The sequence below is a fragment of the Sphaeramia orbicularis genome, chromosome 18, assembly GCF_902148855.1.
Source record: "Sphaeramia orbicularis chromosome 18, fSphaOr1.1, whole genome shotgun sequence".
Lineage (NCBI taxonomy): Eukaryota > Metazoa > Chordata > Actinopteri > Kurtiformes > Apogonidae > Sphaeramia > Sphaeramia orbicularis.
In genome coordinates, this window is record NC_043974.1 from 45745088 (window position 1) to 45766145 (window position 21058).

Here is a 21058-nt window from a genome sequence, read left to right on the forward strand (position 1 = left end):
ACTGTGAAAATACATGAATATGTTTATTATGGATATGTCCGTTTATTTTCCTAAATATAATATAGTTCAGTCTGACTTCAAATGCATTTACTACTATCTGTGAGGACACTGGTGTGTTAGTACGACTCAAACATAATAAAATGAAAATATAGTAGGGTGTTTGTTTTTTTTTTTTTACATGTTTTGTTCATTTTTTGCAATTATTTTGGATTTTTTTGTTCAATTTCCGTTGATTCGTTTTAATTCTGTTGCTTAATGAGTCAATTTCATGCACTTCTTTCCCAATTTTTTTCTATTTTTGTTCATTTATTTTCTTATTTTTTTTATTTCTGTCCATTTTTTTTCTTATTATGCTCAATTTTCTCCATTTATTTTCTTTTTTTTTTTTTATATTTCTGTTTATTTATTCTATTATTTTGGTCATTTCTTTGCTTTTTGCTCCATTTTTCTTCTTTATAGCTTATTTTTCTTAATTTTGCCCCTTTTTTCTCTTTTTTTTCCCCACATTTTGTTCAATTCAATTCTGTTTTTTTTCCCTTATATAATATAATTAATTTGTGGCTTATTTTTTATTCATTTATGTTATTTTTTTGTTCATTTTATTGCTTGTTTTTTTTTTATTTTTTTTTTAACATTATGTCCATTTTTGTCATTTTTCGGTTGATTTTCTGTCTGACTGTAGATGGAATTGTGATAATTTTACCACTTTTACTGGTTTTCTTGACCGTGACCCTCTTGAATCTCCGTAAAACTTTGCGATCCTCTGCAACAGTTGATGTGGACTTTGTCCGAGTGGATCGGACTCTCAGTGTTTTTATGAGTTAATCATCATACATATATATATATATATATATATATATATATATATATATATATATATATATATATATATATATATATACACACACACACACACACACACACACACACACACCATATAAGGACTGAAACGACTCCATCAGATGCACTTTTGTGTGATGATAGTGTGTGTGTTGAATCTCAGTGTCATTATAGTGGTTTTTCTTGTGCGTTCTTTCTTGTCCTGTTTTATTTTGGTCGGAGGCTGAACATGACGTATGTTTTTGATAAAAAAAAAAACATAAAAAAAAACCCCAGCAATAACAACCAGAGCTGCTGCTTTTCTTCTCCTATATTTAGACCTACAGGACTTCTGTACAATCCCATGATTTAGACGTTTTCTCTTATACGTAAGATCGGTAAAAAAAAAAAAAAAAAGCACAAATCAGTCATCTTTTTTATTTTTAATTTTTGAATAAGCCACAAATTGATTATATTAATAATCAAAAATATCATTTATGGCTTATTTTTTTTATTCATTTATTGTATATTTTTGTTTAATATAATTCATTTATTGCTTTTTTTTTTTTTATTAATTAATGGTATATTTTTGTTCATTTTGTTGCTTCCTTTCTTTATTTTTTCCAACATTATGTTAATTTGAGTACTTTTTGAACTTATTTTGTTCAACTTTTGTTGATTCTTTTTAATTCTATTGCTTATTAAGTTAATTTCAAGCAGTTTCTTTCCCCCACATTTTCTTTATTTCTGTTCTTATTTTGTTCATTTCCTCACATTTTTCTCCATTTCGCTTGTATATGTTGTATGTTTTTGTTCATTTTATTACTTTTTTCAACATTATGTCCATTTTTGTTATATTTAATGGATGAAACGACTCCATCAGATGCACTTTTGTGTCTCTCAGTGTCATTATAGTGGTTTTTCTTGTGCGTTCTTTCTTGTCCTGTTTTATTTTGGTCGGAGGCTGAACATGACGTATGTTTCTGATTAAAAAAAAAAAAAAAAACAGCTGCTTTTCTTCTCCTATATTTAAACCTACAGGACTTCTGTACAATCCCATGATTTAGACGTTTTCTCTTATAAGTACAATCGGTAAAAAAAAGCACAAATCAGTCGTCTGTTTTTATTTTATTTTTTTTATTTTTGGACGGGGGGGGGCTGTTTAATTGAAATTGTATTTTGACAAATAACTATTTAATGGTGTAAAACAGGCTATTGTGCGAGTGCGCCTGGGAGTGTGCGATAAGCGTTAACAGTGGAGGAGAAGCAATGACACTTCTTTTTCTAAAGACTGGAGAAAGAGGCTGAGGGTGTGTGTGTGTGTGTGTGTGTGTGTGTGTGTGTGTGTAGACTGAATTTACAGAAATAATAAACAATGAAAAAAAACCAAACATTCTTTAACTGATTTAACCCTTCGCTCACTCTCACAGTAGCTCAGGAAGCCCTACCATTTTCTACACCCGCCTCATTCTGTGTTTGTCTTATCCAATAAAACTGTGTGCTTGGCTGGGAATGCACACACACACACACACACACACACACACACACACACACACACACACACACACACACACACACACACACACACACACTGTGCATGGTAACTGTAGACCAAGCGGTGGCGGCGGTGGCGTCTGTAAATGTGTTGCCATACTGTTTTATCGGCGCCGACCAGTGTTGCATGTGTGCACCGCAGCAGAGCGGCTAATGCTAATCCGTGCAGGGGATTGTGGGTATTCTGTCGGAGCTCAGGCCGCCGTGCGAAGGGAAACGCCGCAGTTTACCCCCGCTGTAATTGGCTGGTTTTTCAGGCGGAACCGAATTAGACGTAACACAGTTTATTCAACGCGTTAAGAATGATAATTATCGGATTTATTCTTAAGTCCCATTTATTTTGTTCGTTTGTTGCTTATATTGTTTGTTTTCAGTCGCTTTTTTTCTGTTTTTCTCCGTTATTTTGCTTTTTGTAATTCACTTTTTGGGTTGTTTTTGCCTTTTTCTGGTATATTTTTGGTTTATTTTGTTGCTTATTTTATTTCTTTTCTATCTGTTTTTCCATTTCTCTTGCTTATTTTGTCCAGTTCTATTTTTTTTCTTGTTTTAATTCTTTAAATTTTTAGTCATTTTGCTGTTTTTTTTGTATATTTTTCTACATTTGGTTTAGTTTTTATCCATGTTTTTGTTTCTGTTTCGCTGATTTTGTTTTTTTGTCTTATTGTGTTCATTCTGTTCATTTTTTTGCACATTTCTTGCTTATTTTTGTCCCTCATTTGGTTTGTTGGAATTCATTTTTGGGTTATTTTTCCATTTCTCTCCCTATTTTGGTTCCTTAATTTTCCACTTCTTTAATATTTTGACTTCATTTGTTGTTTATTTTGTTCTGTTCTATTCAATGTTCTTTTCCCCCCTGGTTTTTCTTGTTTTAATTCTTTAAATTTCAACAAATTTTGCCCCTTTTTTGTATATTTTTGTCCATTTGATTTAGTTTTCTCTACATTTTTGTGGCTGTTTATTTATTTTTACTGATTTGGTCCTTTTTTTTTTTTTATTCTGTTCATGTTTTGCACATTTCTTACTTATTTTCCTCCCTCATTTTTGTTTATTGTAATTCATTTTTGCCATATTTTTGCGCACGCACGCACGCACGCACGCACGCACGCACACACACACACACACACACACACACACACATATATATAGTTTATTGTTTTCCACATTTTGTCGATTTTCATTCTTTTTCTCTTGTTTTTCCTCATGTATTTGTATTTTTTTCCTCATTTTGCTTAATTTGTTCATTTTTTGTGATATTTGCTTCATTTTCATTTGATTTCATTAAATATGTCTTATTTTATTCATTTTATAATATTTTTTCCACATATTGTTCATATTTTGTTTATTTTCATTCATGTTGCTTTTTGCACCTTTTCTTAAATGATTTATTTAATTTTCTGTTCATTTTTACTCACTTTTAGCTCATTTTTTCCTCATTTTTTGCACATTTTAAAGGTATTTTTGCTCATTTGCTGACATTTTTTATTTCATGTCTTGTTAAATCTTTTAAACCTACTTGTTTTTTTTTTATTGCTTCATACGTTACCTTTCACAACATTAAACCAGAATAAACAAAATAAGTGCAGAAGAGGAAACGGCCGGTATATGGAATATCCTTTTTCTTTTTTATCCACTAACTTGAGCATCATCTGGATTCTTTCGTGACGTTTTATAAACTACAAAACATCCATTTAATTGTGAGAGCAGTCGTTAGTTTAATGAATATTGGGAGGATGGTTGCAGAAGTGTGTATTTTTTGCCGTTTCCATGGTCCTGTGGTGGCTGGAAGCCCAGTTACCATCAGTCTTATTAGAGTAGATGAGTCACCACTTCCCCCCACTTCCCATCATCCTCCTCTTCCTCCACTTATAGAAGGGGTCAAAGGTCACAAGTGCTCTCAGGACACAGTGTGCGCTTCTGTACGAACACGTACGAGACAGAAAATGTGTTTTCCGGCCACCTGCCGTCTGACGGGCTGGGCTTTTTTCATTTTATTTACAGGGTCTTTCACCTTTAATGTCGCTGTTCCATTGGACTCAGAGACGTGGAGGATGAGGGGGGGGGGGGGTTACGAGCCACATCTGATAATTGGCTGAGAGATCGTCACCAGAATGAAATTATGCTAGTTAATCTCCCCTCAATTAATTAGCTGAGGAGTGTGCAGTCCATTCATTATCCTGAAAGAGTGTTGACCCTGATGGAAGACCAGCGCTCAGATCATAACCTGTACCTGCCGTGCTAATGCTAATGCTAATGCTCATGCTAATGCCGTTAGCGCCCGTAGAAGTCGACTGGATGTGTAACCGAGATGTATTTGGGTGCTGGCCTTGCTCCGTCCAGAGGTCCAAAGCGAAGCCAGAGGAGGTGACAGCTCTTTACCAAAGTCCATCAGCGCCGTAGATGGATCTGCTGCCTCCCTCCTTTTTCTTCTTCCTGCTCCTCCTCTTTTCCATCACCTCTCCAGACGTGGCAGAGGTTCCACATTATTCCCAGAGTTGTCCTTTTGCTAGGCGGTAAATACTTCAAACAGGTACACAGTAGACCTCCTGGTGCTACTTTCAACAGCTTTTCTGCAGAGACGGTTACTACGACGACCACGACCTTCCTAAACTGACCAGGGTGAGTTTAGGAAGAAGAAGAAGAAACAGCAGCAGGATGGAAAAGGCACAGGGTTAGCACTGGAGTATAATTAGACAAATTATACACGACATGGACTGAAGAAAAAAAGGATAGATAGATAGATAGATAGATAGATAGATAGATAGATAGATAGATAGATAGATAGATAGATAGATAGATAGATAGATAGATAGATAGATAGATAGATACCAAAATTGAATAAAAATGAGAAAAAATGACAAAATAATGGAGAAAATGGAAAAACATAAGCATCAGAATAAGTAAAGACTAAAAATAAGCAGCAAAATTGAAGAAAAATGAACAAAATGAGAAAAAATGAATAAAAACTGAACAAAATAGACAAGAAAATGAACTAAAATAAACATATAGAAGTAGCAAAATGGAAAAAAAAAGACTAGAGATAGATAGATAGATAGATAGATAGATAGATAGATAGATAGATAGATAGATAGATAGATAGATAGATAGATAGATAGATAGATAGATAGATAGATAGATAGTATTTCAGTCCCAGATGTGTCCACATACTTTTGTCCCTCATGTCCTTCCGTACTCGGTCCCTGCAGGAGGCTCCGCCTACTCTACACTCCGCTTCGCTTCTACTTTTATCGGCCTTTTTTGCGGAACCTCAAAGCGAAACAGGAAGTTGTTGTCGGTGCGTGTGGAATGTCAGATCTGAATGTTTTGTGCGTTGCATCCTTTCTTTTTTCTGGTACTGACCGCAGCAGCAGCACGACGGTAAAAACAGAACAGAAGAGTGAAAAACAGAAGAACTCATATGTGCTCCTCTGACACCTGTGGCCCAAAACCACTCCAAACACTTTTGTTTTTTCTGGGTGTAAACTGTCATAAGAGTCCGACCCATCAGAGAATAATAGGATGTGGATTCATTTGGCTCCAAAAATAGAACGGCAGCTCGTTAATGACGACCTCAGCAAAGTCACAGGAAACGCAGAAGGGACGCCTCAGTCACAGACGGCAAAAAGGAGCAAAAGGCCAGAAAAGAAAACAGGAGGAAAAGGAACTTACACCAAATACACAAGAAGAAAGTTACAGAAACAACAGAGCTGAGAGAAGATGTGTGTGAAGATGGAAGGAACAGAAAGGACAGAACACATACAAACAGAACAGCACTGGTGTTAGCATCAGTGCTAACGGCACACAGCAGCCTGACACTGGGGTTCAGCTAGTGTTGGTGCTAGCAGTGCCCCTCCTTCCTTCCTTCCTTCCTTCCTTTTTTATATCTCCCCTCCCTTCCTCCCTCCCTCCCTCCCTTCCTTCCTTCCTTCCTTTTTTATATCTTCCCTCCCTCCATCACTCTCCCTCCCCCCTCCCTCCCTCTTTTCCATCCTTCCTTCCCTCCTCCCTCCCGTCCTTCTGTCCTCCCTCCCTTCCTTCCTTCCTTCCTTCCTCCCTCTTTTCTATCGTTCCTTCCTTCCTCCCTCCCTCTTTTCCTTCCTTCCTTCCTTCCTCCCTCCTTCTTTTCTATCTTTCCTTCCTCCCTCCCTCCCTCTTTTCTATCCTTCCTTCCTTTTCTATCCTTCCCTCCCTCCCTCCCTCCCTCCCTCTTTTCTATACCCCCCCCCCCCCCCATATTCCATGCTGTTGGACCTGTGCTGCTACAGGGTCCACGCAGTGAAGCAAAGCATCCTGGGAGTCTCACTCTTACACCATAATTAGTGGCCAACTTTCACCTAATTAAATGGAACCCCATTAGAGTGGAGGATAGAAACAGTAGAGGATAAAAAAAAAGCGAACTGCACAGATGAAACCCACCCCTTTGGCGTCTTTTGTTTCAGACTTTCATCCCCGTCTCGTCCTCTTTGGATCATCCCTCCTTCTTCCAACAGCTGATTTTTCCAGATAAATATTTCATTTGCTCCTTCCTCGGCTGTGACACGTAATCTGTGCGACACCTGCGATGTTCGCTGTCATCTCAGCGCTGATTACTCCGCCGCACAAAATAGATCTGTCCATACGGGAGGTTTTTGATGAGCGGTCCCAGGCAATCAAAAGGCCATTTCTGAGACTGTGGTGTCTGTGTGGGAGCTCTGCTGAGGCTTTTCTTTTTTTTTTTTGTTTGATTGAGAAGACGGTGCTCTGCTTTAACTTCAAATTAAAGGCATGTGGACGAGGTTTAATGGCATTTACAGGTTAACCCTTTAACCCCGAGTCCGTTTGAGGGTCATTAAAGCCGCTGGGAGGATGAGTTTGTGTTCATTTACTGTGTTTTAAGGTGAAAACAGGAGGAAGAACAGAAAAAGACAAAGGACCTGAAGTTGGACAGGTTTGGACTGAAGAAGAAACTAGAATGAACGTCAGGAAGAGATTCAGGACGTGGAACATCTACTGTCAGCTGGAACTGTTCAATGTTCTATGGGGGGTTTGGATGGTTTTAGGTCATTTCTCTGAGGAAATTTTAGGGGATTTTTGGGCTGATTATAAGGTGTTTTTGGTGATTTTTGAGGCATTTTTTGGTGATTTTTTGAGTGATTCTTAGGTGGTTTTTAGGGATTTTCTGAGGGATTTTTAGATGGTGTTTGGTGATTTTTAAAGAAAATTTGGGTGGCTTTGAGTGATTTTTTAGGCTGATTTTAAGGTGGTTTTTGAGTGGTTTTGAGTTTTTTGAGTGATTCTTAGGTGGTTTTGGATGTTTTTAGGTGATTTTTTGGAGGAATTTTTTGGTGATTTTTGGGCTGATTTTAAGATGTTTGGTGATTTTTGAGGAATTTTTTGGTGATTTTTTTTGCGTGATTCTTAGGTGGTTTTGCATGATTTTATGAGGGATTTTTAGGTGGTGTTTGGTGATTTTTAAAGAAATTTTTGGGTGGTTTTGAGTGATTTTTTTTGGCTGATTTCAAGGTGGTTTTTGGGTGATTTTTTGGAGGACTTTTTAAGTGTTTTTTGGGCAGATTTTAAGGTGTTTTTGGTGATTTTCGAGATATTTTTTGGTGATTTTTTGGAATGATTCTTAGGCGGTTTTGCATGATTTTTTGAGGGATTTTTAGGTGGTTTTGGGTGACATTTTGGCTGATTTTAAGGTGGTTTTGGGTGATTTTTTAAAGACATTATTTGGCGATTTTTTGAGTAATTCTTATGTGGTTTTGAGTGATTTTTTTTAGAGATTTTTTTTTTCTTTTTTAACTAAATTTTTAGGTGGTTTTTGGTGAGTTTCAGAGGAAGTTTGAGGTGGTTTTGGATGATTTTTGGGTGATTTTCTGAGGTATTTTTTTGGTGTTTTTTTTTTTTGAGGGATTTTTAGCCATCATCATTAATCATCCTGTCTTGTTTACCCATTAGCAGCTCCTTTCAAAAAGCTTCCTATCTGAGTTCTTATCCATTAAACTCGATTTTTTAAAAATTTTTTTTTTTTTTTGGCCTATTTATCGATTCAGTGCTTAATTCATATCTTTTATTTGTTTTAATAAATGATGGGTCAATGATGGACACGAGGGTTTGGGTTAAGACGGTAACAGGTCACCACAGACGCGTCAGATGTTAAAGTGCTTTTTTTAAATTAAATTTTATTTATTTTCAGCCATCTTAATGTGAGGAATTTGATTAAATCTGATTGAATTTGGATGTGAGCGGCTCTGAAACTGCCTCCTGGACAAACATGGTCTTTGTCCTGAACCTAAAATAGTCCTGATATTATTATGGGATGGATGGGTTAATGTTGTCTATGTGTGACCATGTGTGACTCAGGTTTATTTACACCACAGAGCAGCTTTTGTCCAACTTCTGGACACTTCCTCCGTCCTTTCGTCCTCCTCCTCCTCCTCCTCGTGTCTTCATCCATGTCCTCATTCTCGTTTCCGTCGTTGCTCTCTTTAGCGGTGTGTGTTTGGCCTCTGACGGCCCACAGGCGGCCATGCTGTCTTCTCTACTCAGTCTGCTGCTGCCCCCCCCCCCCCCCCCCCGACCCTGGATCAGCGTCTCCGCTCTCCTGTCCCTCGCCGTCCCGTCGTCTCTGACCCCTATCTGCCGTCCGTCCGTCCCTCTGTCCGGCTGTCACGTCCGTATATAAACCCATGCAGACACATCACCTCTGTTTAGCTTCCTCCATCACCACCCCCCCTCCCCCCTCCGTCCACCCCCCCCCCTCCCCCCTCCTCCCTCCTCCCTAGTGATGCCTCAGCTGTTTGCGTTGAATCTTCGGGCTGGAAAAGAGGCCGAGAGGTCACGGAGCTTCAGTCCGTGAAGCGGCGGTTCATAAAAGTGAAAGGAGGAGGACGGACAGAGGAGGACGTGATGCTGCAGTTCGGATGTTACTGGTGTTACCATGACGACAGTAACACAGAAGACAGAACAGTGTAATCAGAGCAGTTTAAGACTTTTGAAGACATCTGAAGATGACTTAAAATACAATTTAATGTCCAACACAGGTAAAAATTCATGATATGTGTGAAATTAGGCTAAATTTAATTGGATAATTATGTGCAATGAAAATAAAGAATCTATCTATCTATCTATCTATCTATCTATCTATCTATCTATCTATCTATCTATCTATCTATCTATCTATCTATCTATCTATCTATCTATCTATCTATCTATCTATCTATCTATCTATCTATCTATCTATCTATCTATTCTTTTTGTTCATTTTGCCAGTTATATGTCTATTTGGTCCATTTTCTGGTCTATTTTGTTTAGTTTTTATTAATTTTTTCTCTATTTTCATAAATTTTGCTGCTTATTTTTTGTCTTTACTCATTTTGATGCTTGTGTTCATCCATTTTTTCTTTTGTTTTTTTTAATTTTTTGACTAACTTTTATTCAGTTTTGGTTATTATCCATCTATCAATCTGACACCTTTCTTTCTTTCTTTCTTTCTTTCTTTCTTTCTTTCTTTCTTTCTTTCTAATACTTTCTAATATTGGTAGTTGAGATAAGGACATGATTTACCTGAAATGAAATGAAATGTGTATTCTCTTTTGTTGTATATTTAGTATGGATTACATTGAAGAAAAAAAAATTATATATATATATATATATATGTGTGTGTGTGTGTGTGTGTGTGTGTGTGTGTGTGTTTTGTTTTTTTTCTTGTGGAAACATTATGTTAATTGTAAATAAGGTTTGGCAAAAAAAAGTCTGTACTTTAGCCTAAAGCTTTTCAGTCTCATTATAAATGGAACAAGTGTTCAGAACACAAACGTCCTCCTTCACCCTGAACCCTGTATGTGTGGATGGACTGTTTCTGTTTAAATTCAACAGTTTCCAGGTTGTTCCATTCAGCAGAAACAGCTGAATCTGGTCCCAGTCATGTGTCTGTCCAATTAGATTCAATTCACATCAATATTAGTTGAGTTCTAATTTTAAATGTGTGGGAAATGGGATTTTCAGTGTTCGGTGTAAATGTCCACAGAGTCCACATTCCACAGTGGATGTGGACAGTTTAGTTCCAGATACAAGATACTGTTCTAAGCTACAGGTGGATCCAGTTGGAGGCTAATCGGAGTCGTTTTGAATGTTTTATGATTTTTGGAAATGTGTCAGTGATGACAGATGGAAAGTTGTAGATGCTGTGACCTTGAACTTTGTCCTACTGGGACCAAAATTCCATGGGTTGGTCCCAGGGCCTAGGCCTATCTGTGGGGAAGATTTGGGAAAGATGGGTGGAAGAGTTTTCCCCTAAAGTTGCTAACAAACAAACAAACAAACAAACAAACAAACAAACAAACAAAGCAAAGTGATCACAGTACCTCCTGGTGGACGTAATAATGAATATGTTGTTTATGTTTGTTGTTTAACGACTGAATAAAACGACTACTACTACTACTAATCTAATTCCTCACATTAAGACGACTAAAAAAAAACACTTTACTGAACACACACTGTGCACATCTTGCACATCTGCTTTGTTGCACGTGCATTAAGGAGTGAAAACTTTGTGGACTGGAACATTCTAGCGTTCATTGTACTCTGAGTCCAGGCTGAAAGTGGGCCAGTGGCTGCAGCGGCTAAGCTAAGCTCTAGCTTTTCTTTAACTGGCTTTAGTCAGCCGCCCAATCAGCTGACTGGCTTACTCTGTGGGGTATTTCAAAGACCTGGTACAGTAACGATTCGACGTGGTGTATTTAGCGGTTGGCCTGAGATGTTGCAGTGTAAGAGGAACAGGAGGAGGGGGGGGGGGGTGCTGTTGTCTATTCAGGGCATGTGAACAGGGTGTTGCGTGGGTATTTTTTTTGGGGGGGGGGGCTGTTTCAGACTCATGTGTTGGTTTTGCGTCAGAGAAGCGTCCACTGTTTGAACTGTCACATCCCACAGCGTCCACTCACCGGGCGGTCAGTCCACCAAATCTGCAAACACAACGTCATCTGACATTTGTCTTTGAAGGATCTGCCACTGTACTGCATCTGCTCCACAAGCAGGAGGTCAGAACCGAGTACGAAGTGGTCCAATAGTAGGGTGAGAGAGGAGACGTGGTTCGGTTCTGGCTCCGAAATAATAGTGATGTGGTTTTAACGGAAGCTCTGTCGCCTTTTCTGCAGGATTCAGGTTCGTCTTTTAGAGTTAGGGTCAGATTTAAGCTTCGTTTAAGTTCCAATGATAGATAGATAGATAGATAGATAGATAGATAGATAGATAGATAGATAGATAGATAGATAGATAGATAGATAGATAGATAGATAGATAGATAGATAGATAGATAGATAGATAGATAGATAGATAGATAGATAGATAGATAGATAGATGTAAAAAAAAAACATTTAAGGTTGCATAAAATGACCATGTACTATCACAGATGTTAAAAAAATTAATAATTCATGTATACATATTTTTATACATACACATACATATACATATACAAACACATACACATACATATACATATACATATACATATACAAACACATACACATACATATACATATACAAACACATACATATACATATACATACATACACATACACATACATATATATATATAAATATGAACCTGAGTCTTCGGTGTTGCAGTCCCATACTTTAGCATCGGAGCTAAACCTCCTCTGTTTCTAAGTCGGACCTGTTTGCTGTCTTGTTCTGTGGTACTTTCCAGATTGATTATTGGTTCCCAGTCTAGACCTGATATAACGAGGGCTCTGATTGGCTCTGTGGTCAAAGACAAACCCATATTTGGTGCCACAGTATTGTTCTTTGTTAAACTAAACGGTATGTTCAGAACGCTCACCACTGATACGTCAGGGGTTGAAGGAGGCTGTTGGTTCTGTTAGCTAGGCTAATGCTAACAGACCAGACCCAACCCCATTGACCCTTGGTCTTCTAGTGACCGCCAACCTCCGGCACCCGGTGTATTGGAGCTGTAAGGGGGTGGACCCTGGGGTGGACCCGGGGGTGGACCAGGGGTGGACCATAGGGTGGACCCTGGGGTGGACCACAGGGTGGACCCTGGGGTGGACCACAGGGTGGACCACAGGGTGGACCCTGGGGTGGACCCTGGGGTGGACCACAGGGTGGACCACAGGGTGGACCCTGGGGTGGACCGGCCCCTTGCTGGGCTGTGGGTGTAGCACAGATCCTTGTTACCATGGGGGTGTGACCCACTTGTGTTGTGTTGCGGTGGCTGTTGTGACCTCGTTCAGGAACACGTAACAAACACCCGTTACCGCGCCGCTCGGCTTTTCATTCGGGGTCTTTTCTACGTGGAGCTCTGAAAGGCCGGCACGCTGACGTATTCTGCCTAAAAATTAAAACATTTGATGAGCGTTTCAGCCGTATTTTTACCCCGACTGTTAGCCGCTGAAGTGTTGAGGGGATTAAAATCCAATAGGAGGAGGGAAATGGCCTGCCTAAGCGGTTTTAAAATACTCGTATTGATGGTCTAACCTCAGAAGGAGGTGACACGTTTTGGAGAAAGACACAGCGCTTTTCGCTTTGATATAGAAGCCCAATTCATTAGCGCGGTTGGAAACGTCTTCATTTTTAGCCAGCCTGCAGAGTCAATGGACCATGGCTAGGAAATAATCAGCCTCCTCTCAGTGCACACAACACATGCATCTTACGGTGTCGGCCGGCAGGAGGGGGAGGGAGGGGGAGGGAGGGGAGGGAGGGGAGGGGGGGGGTGTTTTCTGTTCCAGAGGCCTTCCCTGCTGCTTTTTTACTCATTTGTCACAGAGGTTGAGGAGGCAAACGGACCAGCGACCACTGAGGGTCAGTAATGTCGCGTTTCCACTGCATCCAGGGTGTCAAACTCATGTTAGTTCAGGGGCCACATTAAGCTAAATTTGATCAGAAGTGGGCCAAACCAATGAAATAATAACATAATAACATATAAAAAATGTCAACTCCAAACTTTCCTCTTTTTTTTAGTGTAAAAAAAGTAAAATTTTGCGATGAAAAGGTTTACATCTACAAACTATCCTTAAAAACAATGTGAAAAACATGAACAAACTGAAATTTCTTAAGAAAACTAAGTGTAATTTTAACAATATTCTGCTTCAGTTTATCATTTACACATGGACATTACAACGTACAGATCACAGTGGATCTACAAACACACAAAACATTTAATAACAGACAGAAATTTGTTAAAATTACACTTCAGACGTTTCAAAGTGTTCATATTTGTTGCAGTTATTTGTGTTTTAGTGAAATGTTAGTTTGTTTTAGTGTAAATACAGTAAAATGGCATGAAAATGTTTACGTTTACAAAGGGAAACATGTGGAGTTGTGAGTATTTATAAGTTATTATATTAGTGTTTTACTGATCTGACCCACTGGAGATTAAATTGGTCTGTTTGTGGAACCTGAACTAAAATCATTTATATCTTCAGTGTAATTTTTGCAGTTCACAAATTCATCCTAGGGGCCAGACTGGACCCTTTGACGGGCTGGATTTGGACCCCAGGCCACATGTTTGACACCTGTGCACTACATGGTATCGGCTCGACTCGACTCGGCCTTTTTGCGTTTCCATTACAAAAAAAGGACCTGGAATCTGGTACCCAGCAAGGTTATTATCGTTAACGAAAACTAACGAAATGACAAAAAACTAGAATTGTAAAAACATTTTCGTTAACTGAAATAAATAAAAACTATAACTAAAAGAAAAAAACGATTACTAACTGAAACTGTATTGTGTGTTTACAAAACTAACTAAAACGGATAAAAATTATGGATAAAATTCCCTTCGTTTTCATCTTTGTCAATGTTGGATTGATATGAAATCGATTTATTTCCCTCAAGCAGTTTTCTCTGCTGGCACCGTATGATATTTAAGGGTCCGTCACTTGTGTTCACTTGTGGTTTCCAGTCGTCTTCTGGTCCCCAGTCTACCTGGAAACATGGAGACTAAAGCAGCAGAGTCCTGTCTGGGATTGATTTGAATATGAGCACAGAGAAGAAAAGAGACAACTAAACTAAAACTAAACTAAAACTAATACTAAAGCTAAACTAAAACTAAGCATTTAGAAAATAACAAAAACTAATAAAAACTAGCAAACCTGCTCTAAAAACGAATAAAAACGAACTGAATTGGAGAAAAAAAAGTCAAAACTAAATAAAACTAAACTAGAATGAAAAATCCAAAACTATCAGAACCTTGGTGCCCGGTACTAGTTTTTTGGTCTCACCTCCACCGAGGTTCCAGGACTGGGGACCAGATACTAAAGGTGACACTGTGTAAACACTGCAGACCACTGATTGGTCAGAGTCGTCTCTGTGCCCCGCCCTTTTACAAAAACAGACGCAGAAGTTGACAGTAAATGTGTCAGTAGGTGAATCCACACGGTCTGTAAAACTACACCCTAGTTTGTCCAGGAGGTTCAGACGCAAAAATTCAGCATGAACTCGATGAGACAACAGGCAACGAGCGAGTTTATCAGCAACTCTGAGCAGACGACACGGAAGTAACGCACCGCATCGCTATGACGACCAGATACTGTAAAGTGGGTAGTATCCTGGAATGGAAACGGTCTGGAATAGGACCTGGTACCTGAGTCGAGTCGAGCCGAACTGAGTTGAGCCGGTACTACGTAGTGGAAACGCGGCATAAGGCTAAGTTCAGACAGCAGGTTTTAATGCGCAATTTGGATTTTTTTGGTGAAATCTGATTTTTTTTCCATCTGCTCATTCATATTCCACATTAAATGTTTAACATTAGAGTGGGTAGTTTTGGCTGTTGATCCAAAGTACTAACCCTCTTGAAACGTAGAGGAAGTAGCTATTGGATTAAGTCCATTAGCCGACAATTAAAGCAGATCCATTGTTTTCACTTTTGTTTTGGGACCAGATGTAGTTGATTCTATATGATATTATATTATATTATTGTATTTTTATCATTTTCAGCTAGCATGCTAACTGTTTGTGACCACCATCACATCCTTCATTTTCTTGCTTTCTTGTCATTTAGACGGCAGTTCACTAAAATCTTACCAGTGTTTGGACTCGCTAGCTAGCGTCACTGATGTTATGTGTGGACACCCCACCCCCCACCACCTACTCCCCCCCACCCCCATTCTGACAGATCAACAAGATACCTTTCGTGGGTAGCGTTGCCCCTGGACCCGGGATCATTCAAAATACGAATGCTAACAATAGTTTCCGCTAGGTATTTAGTAAAAACAGGCTTCAGACGAATGGCGCTCTTAAACTTTTACAGTCAATGTGTAGTTGAAAGACTTTCAAAGTAAAAGTACCGACTCATGTCCAAATGTGTCCGAGTTTCAAAGCGGTGTGATGCTGGTTTTTTTTTCTGTCTGGTCTTTCTTTGCCGTCTTTGTTCTTGGGCTACATCGTGTACATCTTTGTTGCTGTAACAACGTATGCAGAAATGATAGCTTCCCATGGTTTGTAGAAACATATGAGCATTTGATCCTGTGAATGGAAAGTTGCTGAAACAGAAAAAAAGTCGCTTGTCCATCAACCCTCAAATTGTGCAAATATAAGTTGCGCATAAGAATTAGGCTAATGGAAAATTTGCCAAAACTCTTGTTTTTCGCTGAAAAGTTTTTGTGCTTGCAAGAGGTGGTTTTTGCAGTGGGAAGATCTTTTTGCACAACTATAGTCACGAGAACAAAAAAGAAAAAAAAAAAAAAAAAAGATGTTGACGGATGTTACAACTAGCAAAGAAGAAGAGTTTTAAAAGAACTGCACCAGAAGTTTTTCCAGAAAATAATCTAGTTTTGAGGTATTTAGTCAAAACAGGCTTCAGACGAATGGCACTCTTAAACTTTTACAGTCAATGCTTCGTTGAAAGACTTTCAAAGTAAAAGCACCGACTCATGTCCAAATGTGTCTGAGTTTAAAAGGGCTGTCATGCTGGTTTTTTTTGTTTTTTGTTTTTCTGTCTGGTCTTTCTTTGCCTGTCCTTGTTCTTGGGCTGCATCGTGTCCTCAGTCATGTGACGGTTTCTTCAGTGCTGTTGTCAACATGTCTTTTTAGTTACACTTTGAATGTTGCTCAAGGTTGCTCAATACAGGAAATATATATATAAATATATAAATATATAAATATATTTTATTGCATAAGTGCCAAAACAGTGATTTCTGTTCTATTTTTTTTTCTTTTACAGGAGAAAAAGAACATTAAAAGTAAGCCATGGTCCAAACTCTTATTTTTTATTTTTTTTTGAATATGGGCAAAGGCATGCTTGGCTTGGTTTGCATTCACCACCGCTTTTAAATTCATTTTTTTATTATTATTTTTCTCTTTAATTTTGACTTCTCCATACTTTTGCATCAGGTCATGAAGGAATACATCTTCTAACATAGACTTTGGCACCGTGTTTTTAATCCTTTTTTTTTTATAATCAGGGCTTCCTTTCTTCAGTCTTAACAGTTGTTTGTCTCACGACTCTCGCTGCATTTTTGCGCAAATATCTTCCAACAGTCAACGACAGTGCGTTATCTGTCAAACCTGTTGTCCTGCTGTAGCACTCTAAGCACCTAATTTGCTTTTCAGACGGACACACTATACACACATATCCGATCTGAGGCCCAAAAGCCCGCATAGGTAATTGGTTAAGATCCCTATTATTGGATTTAAAAGGATATCAGGGCGCTTGAGCCACACAAAGCTATTAAGCTACTTAGATCCGAAGGTGATTGCCGTCTGTCAATCACCAGATAAGAAAACAGGGTTTTGTCGGTGCTCGGCTTCGACCCACATGCACTGACACTTATTCAGACAAAACACACCTCAGGCCCTAACGGCAGGTTCACACACAGTTTTCAAGGCCAAATTCAAGCACTTTTAAGGGTCATTTTCTAATTTTCCAGCACCTTATTGCTACAATTAAATATATATAAATATATATCTATAGGACTACATATACTCTATAGTTTTTTTTTTTCACTTTTTATCACAATAATGTGCATTGTATTATGTGACAAACATCTAAAATGATGTTTCATATTAGCAAAAAGTTTAGAAATTGAAGGAGAACACAAAGTTTTATCCAAAAAAAAAAAAAGAGCAAGCCACTTGGCATTCTTTAGAAACAAAGACAAAGATTAAGATAAAAATGGACCTGGAGTCAACCTGAGAACACCTGGGTATTACATTTTTTTGACATAAAATTTTACTTTTCTAAATGTATCACCTCTATAAGTAGGTTTGGCTTGAGGTAATACAAAATATAAAAATAAAAATAAATAAATAAATATAAATTGCATCACATCATTTTTCAGACTTTAAAATTCAAGCATTTTCAAAGATTTTAAGTGCCGTACGAACCCTGTAATTCTGCATCTAAACATCTGAAATTATGTTTCATAATAGCAAAAAGTTTAGAAATGAAAGGAAAACACCAAATTTTAATAAAACAAAAACAAAGCAAAAAAAAAAACCCAAAGGGAAGCCATTTGCTGTTTTTCAGACCCAGTGGCACCAGGACAAAGATTAAGATAAAAATGGACCCGGAGTCGGCCTGAGAACACCTGGACATTTACTTTTTTGACACAAAGTTTTATTTTTCTAAATGTATCACCTCTGTAAATAGGTTTGGCTTGAGTTAATTATTAAACATAATTAAAATTCAAGCATTTTCAAGGATTTCAAGCATCGTACAAACTCTGTAATAGTGCATCTTAGATTGCAGACATCGAAACATTTGAAATTATGTTTCATAACAGCGAAAAGTTTAGAAATGTAAGGAGAACACAAAGTTTAATCCTAGTCACTTGTTCTTCAGACACACCTGCACAGAAAAAAAATGTACCTTGAGTCAGTTTTCTTTTTTGACATAAAATTTTATTCATCTAAATGTATTGCCTCTATAAGTAGCTTTGGTTTGAGTTAATATTAAAAATAAACATAAATTACATCACAGAGTTAAAATTGGAAACACTTAAAGTAAATTAAATTCAAGCATTTTCAAGGATTTCAAGCACCTGTACAAACCCCGAAACAGTGCATCTATAATTGTAGATAAACTGAACCACACTGACCAACGCCCCCCCGCCTCTATGACCCCCCCCCTCCTGCTTTCCCTTCCCCTCACAGCAACAAACACATTCTGAAAGCATGACATTATTTCAACTCTGATTCACGCCACTGTTTTTTAGTTGGAGGCTGTTGTCATAGCCGGTGGAGTCTTCTTTTCATTATTGTTTTTTCTGTTCCCTCTTTCTGTCATGTGGTTTTTTGGGTTCTGCATGAAAAACAAATGCAATTTTATCCACTCGGCTTCAGTGATGCTCACTAGTGATAAAATTCAGGAAGTTACACATCAAATGACAGGAACAGTAGGTGCTTTGGAAACCACTGTGACTCCTTTTCTTTGTTTTCTTTCCATCAACATTTAGATGCGTTGATGATGTCATGAGGGAGTAAAAAAAATACAGATTCACGCATCTAATAGAAGAGGAGTTTATACCAGCCAACATCATGTTACACAACTCACATCAAACACTTAGCGCCAGGAAGCTTGTTTGGTCAAATGTTAGCGCATCATTGATTTTTTCCCACTTGAGCGAAACAAACAATCGTCCTTACTTCGGTGTTTTCTTTCTCCTCTTCCTCCAGACTCCCGGCCCTTGCCTGATGTAGCCATGACCGGCAAATGCACCCGGGAATGCGATGAGTACGGCCACTCGGACTCCTGCTGGATGCCCGTGCACACGTCGCCCGAGCGACGGCCATCCAAGTCAACCAACAACAACCCCCAACAACAACAACCAAAGCTTTCCACTTTCATGAGCGGCAACGGCAGCGGCAACGGCAGCAGCAGCGCCGTCGAGCAGCCCGGCAGCCAAGAGACCCTCGCCATGGCCGCCATGGCCAACGGGGACCCGACCGCCGCTCACATGATGGGTGACCGGAATCGCAACTTGCTCAATAAGAAGATGGCCTCCTCCTCCTCCTCCTACGAAGCCTTTGGCTCGCCTTCCTACGGCTCACCCGGAGGTGGGGAGGAGGTGCTGGGCCACCCCACCGAGGAGATCCCTCTGGCCCCCACCGGGGAGTACAAGCCCACTACCTGCGGTACTCTGACACGACGGGAGGTGTACCTGTGAGCTCGAAAAGGGTTGTGCCGCAAAAAAACATGGCGTAGCTGCTCCAACACCATCGTTCCAGCTCTAGAAGCTTTTAGCCCCCCCTTGTTCTGGGGCGAGGTAGGACTACACTTTCTCCAAAGACTTTTACGGAAACTTCTAAGTGGATATATCTACTTTTTTTTAAAGTGCTAATTTTTTTGGGCATGACTTGGATGACAGGAGGAGGAGGACGGAACACCTGTAAGGTCACCGACGGACTCGGGAGGAGGCTGTTCTAGTGGCAAGTCGGGCTCTTGTGACACAATCTGCTGCCTGACAGTCAATCTGTACAAAAACCATTTTACATTTACAGTACATGCATGCATTAACCCCCCAGTAATCCACCCCTAACCCCCATTGAGGCCCCACCCCCCCCACCCCCTCCCTGGAAGACAATGCTGTACAGAAGATTTCTTTTTCTGTTTGGTTTTTCTACAAATGTTCTGGGCGACCGCTGAATAAAACTGGACTGTGATCAAAACCTGATCGGGATGAAAGACTGAGCTTTAATGATTCTGCCCAGAAAAAAAAACAAAAAACAAAAAAAAAACAAAAAAAAAAAAAAACCCATTGAGATTCTTGGACTGAAATGGAAGCCGATGGAGGTCGTCACGGTTCGGACTACAACCTCTACTGGTCTGACAACAACAACAACAACAACATGGACGACCGGTGCGAATCCTGACTAATTGTACATAAACACCGGACCAGAGCGACTACTTGTGCTTACTGCACTCATTCCCTTTTGTCTCGCTACCTTCTTCTTCAGTCTCTCATTCTTTGTCTACGATTGGCGAGATTGAGACCGACTGAGCCCCCCCCCCCCCCCCCCCCCCCCCCAAATCCCCCAACCCCCCCTTTTTAACCAGATGCAAGACCTTAGAGCCATGACGTACCATCGCGTCGGCCGGAGAAAAGAACGTCTCGGAATCGCCTCACTTTGGGATATATAAGTTCTAATACTTAACCCCCGGTTTTATTCTTGCACACTTCTCGTACAAATACACAAACATGCAAAACCCTAAAAGACAAAAGGGGGCGGTTCTAGCAACACCGCAACCGGACTGAAAATCCTGGGTAAGCACATTTGGGTGTGGCATGAGCAGTTTTTAAATCACTGAGGTGCAACTGAAATATGTGTATGGGCCAGATATGCAGTATACAGTATGTGTGTATAGGCCATTTAAATGTATAGATGTACACTAATAATAGGCTAACGGAAAGGCGTAGAAATGGCCAAGCTAGTCTGGCGACAGCTCCGAGGACCAGCTTTTTACTGTTACTCCTTTCCGTTTGTGTGATAGACTGAGCAATAAATACCATAAATGTACACGCGACCAACAAAAACCCAACTCTTTTTAACTCACACATGGATTGTCCCAGAGTCCTGGTTTTTTTTCGGTTTGGTTTTCCTTCATTTTTGTCGCTTTCCTCGACAGTTCACGACGGTTTTTGAGCATGAATGTAAGAATCAGCTCAATGGGAGAACAATCAAAAAGCTGGAGGATTTTTTTTTTTTTTTTTAGATTTACAGGTTGAGAAAAATGGTGTCAAAGTGAAA

General features: G+C 39.2%; 1 protein-coding gene across 5 annotated transcripts in view; it reads left to right on the forward strand.

Moving 5' to 3' along the window:
- Window positions 1-20073, forward strand: part of pcdh7b (protocadherin 7b) — a 295557-nt gene extending 275484 nt beyond the window's left edge. For 2 of the 5 annotated variants that reach the window (XM_030161814.1, XM_030161815.1), the window contains exon 3: window positions 18986-20073. In XM_030161814.1, the coding sequence (XP_030017674.1) occupies window positions 18986-19476 (491 nt within the window). In that variant the 3' untranslated portion in view covers window positions 19477-20073. Of the gene's footprint in view, window positions 1-16532; window positions 16552-18985 lie in introns of all 5 variants that reach the window. The other 3 variants (XM_030161816.1, XM_030161817.1, XM_030161818.1) reach the window with 3 other exon arrangements.
- The last annotated feature ends 985 nt before the right edge of the window (window positions 20074-21058 follow it).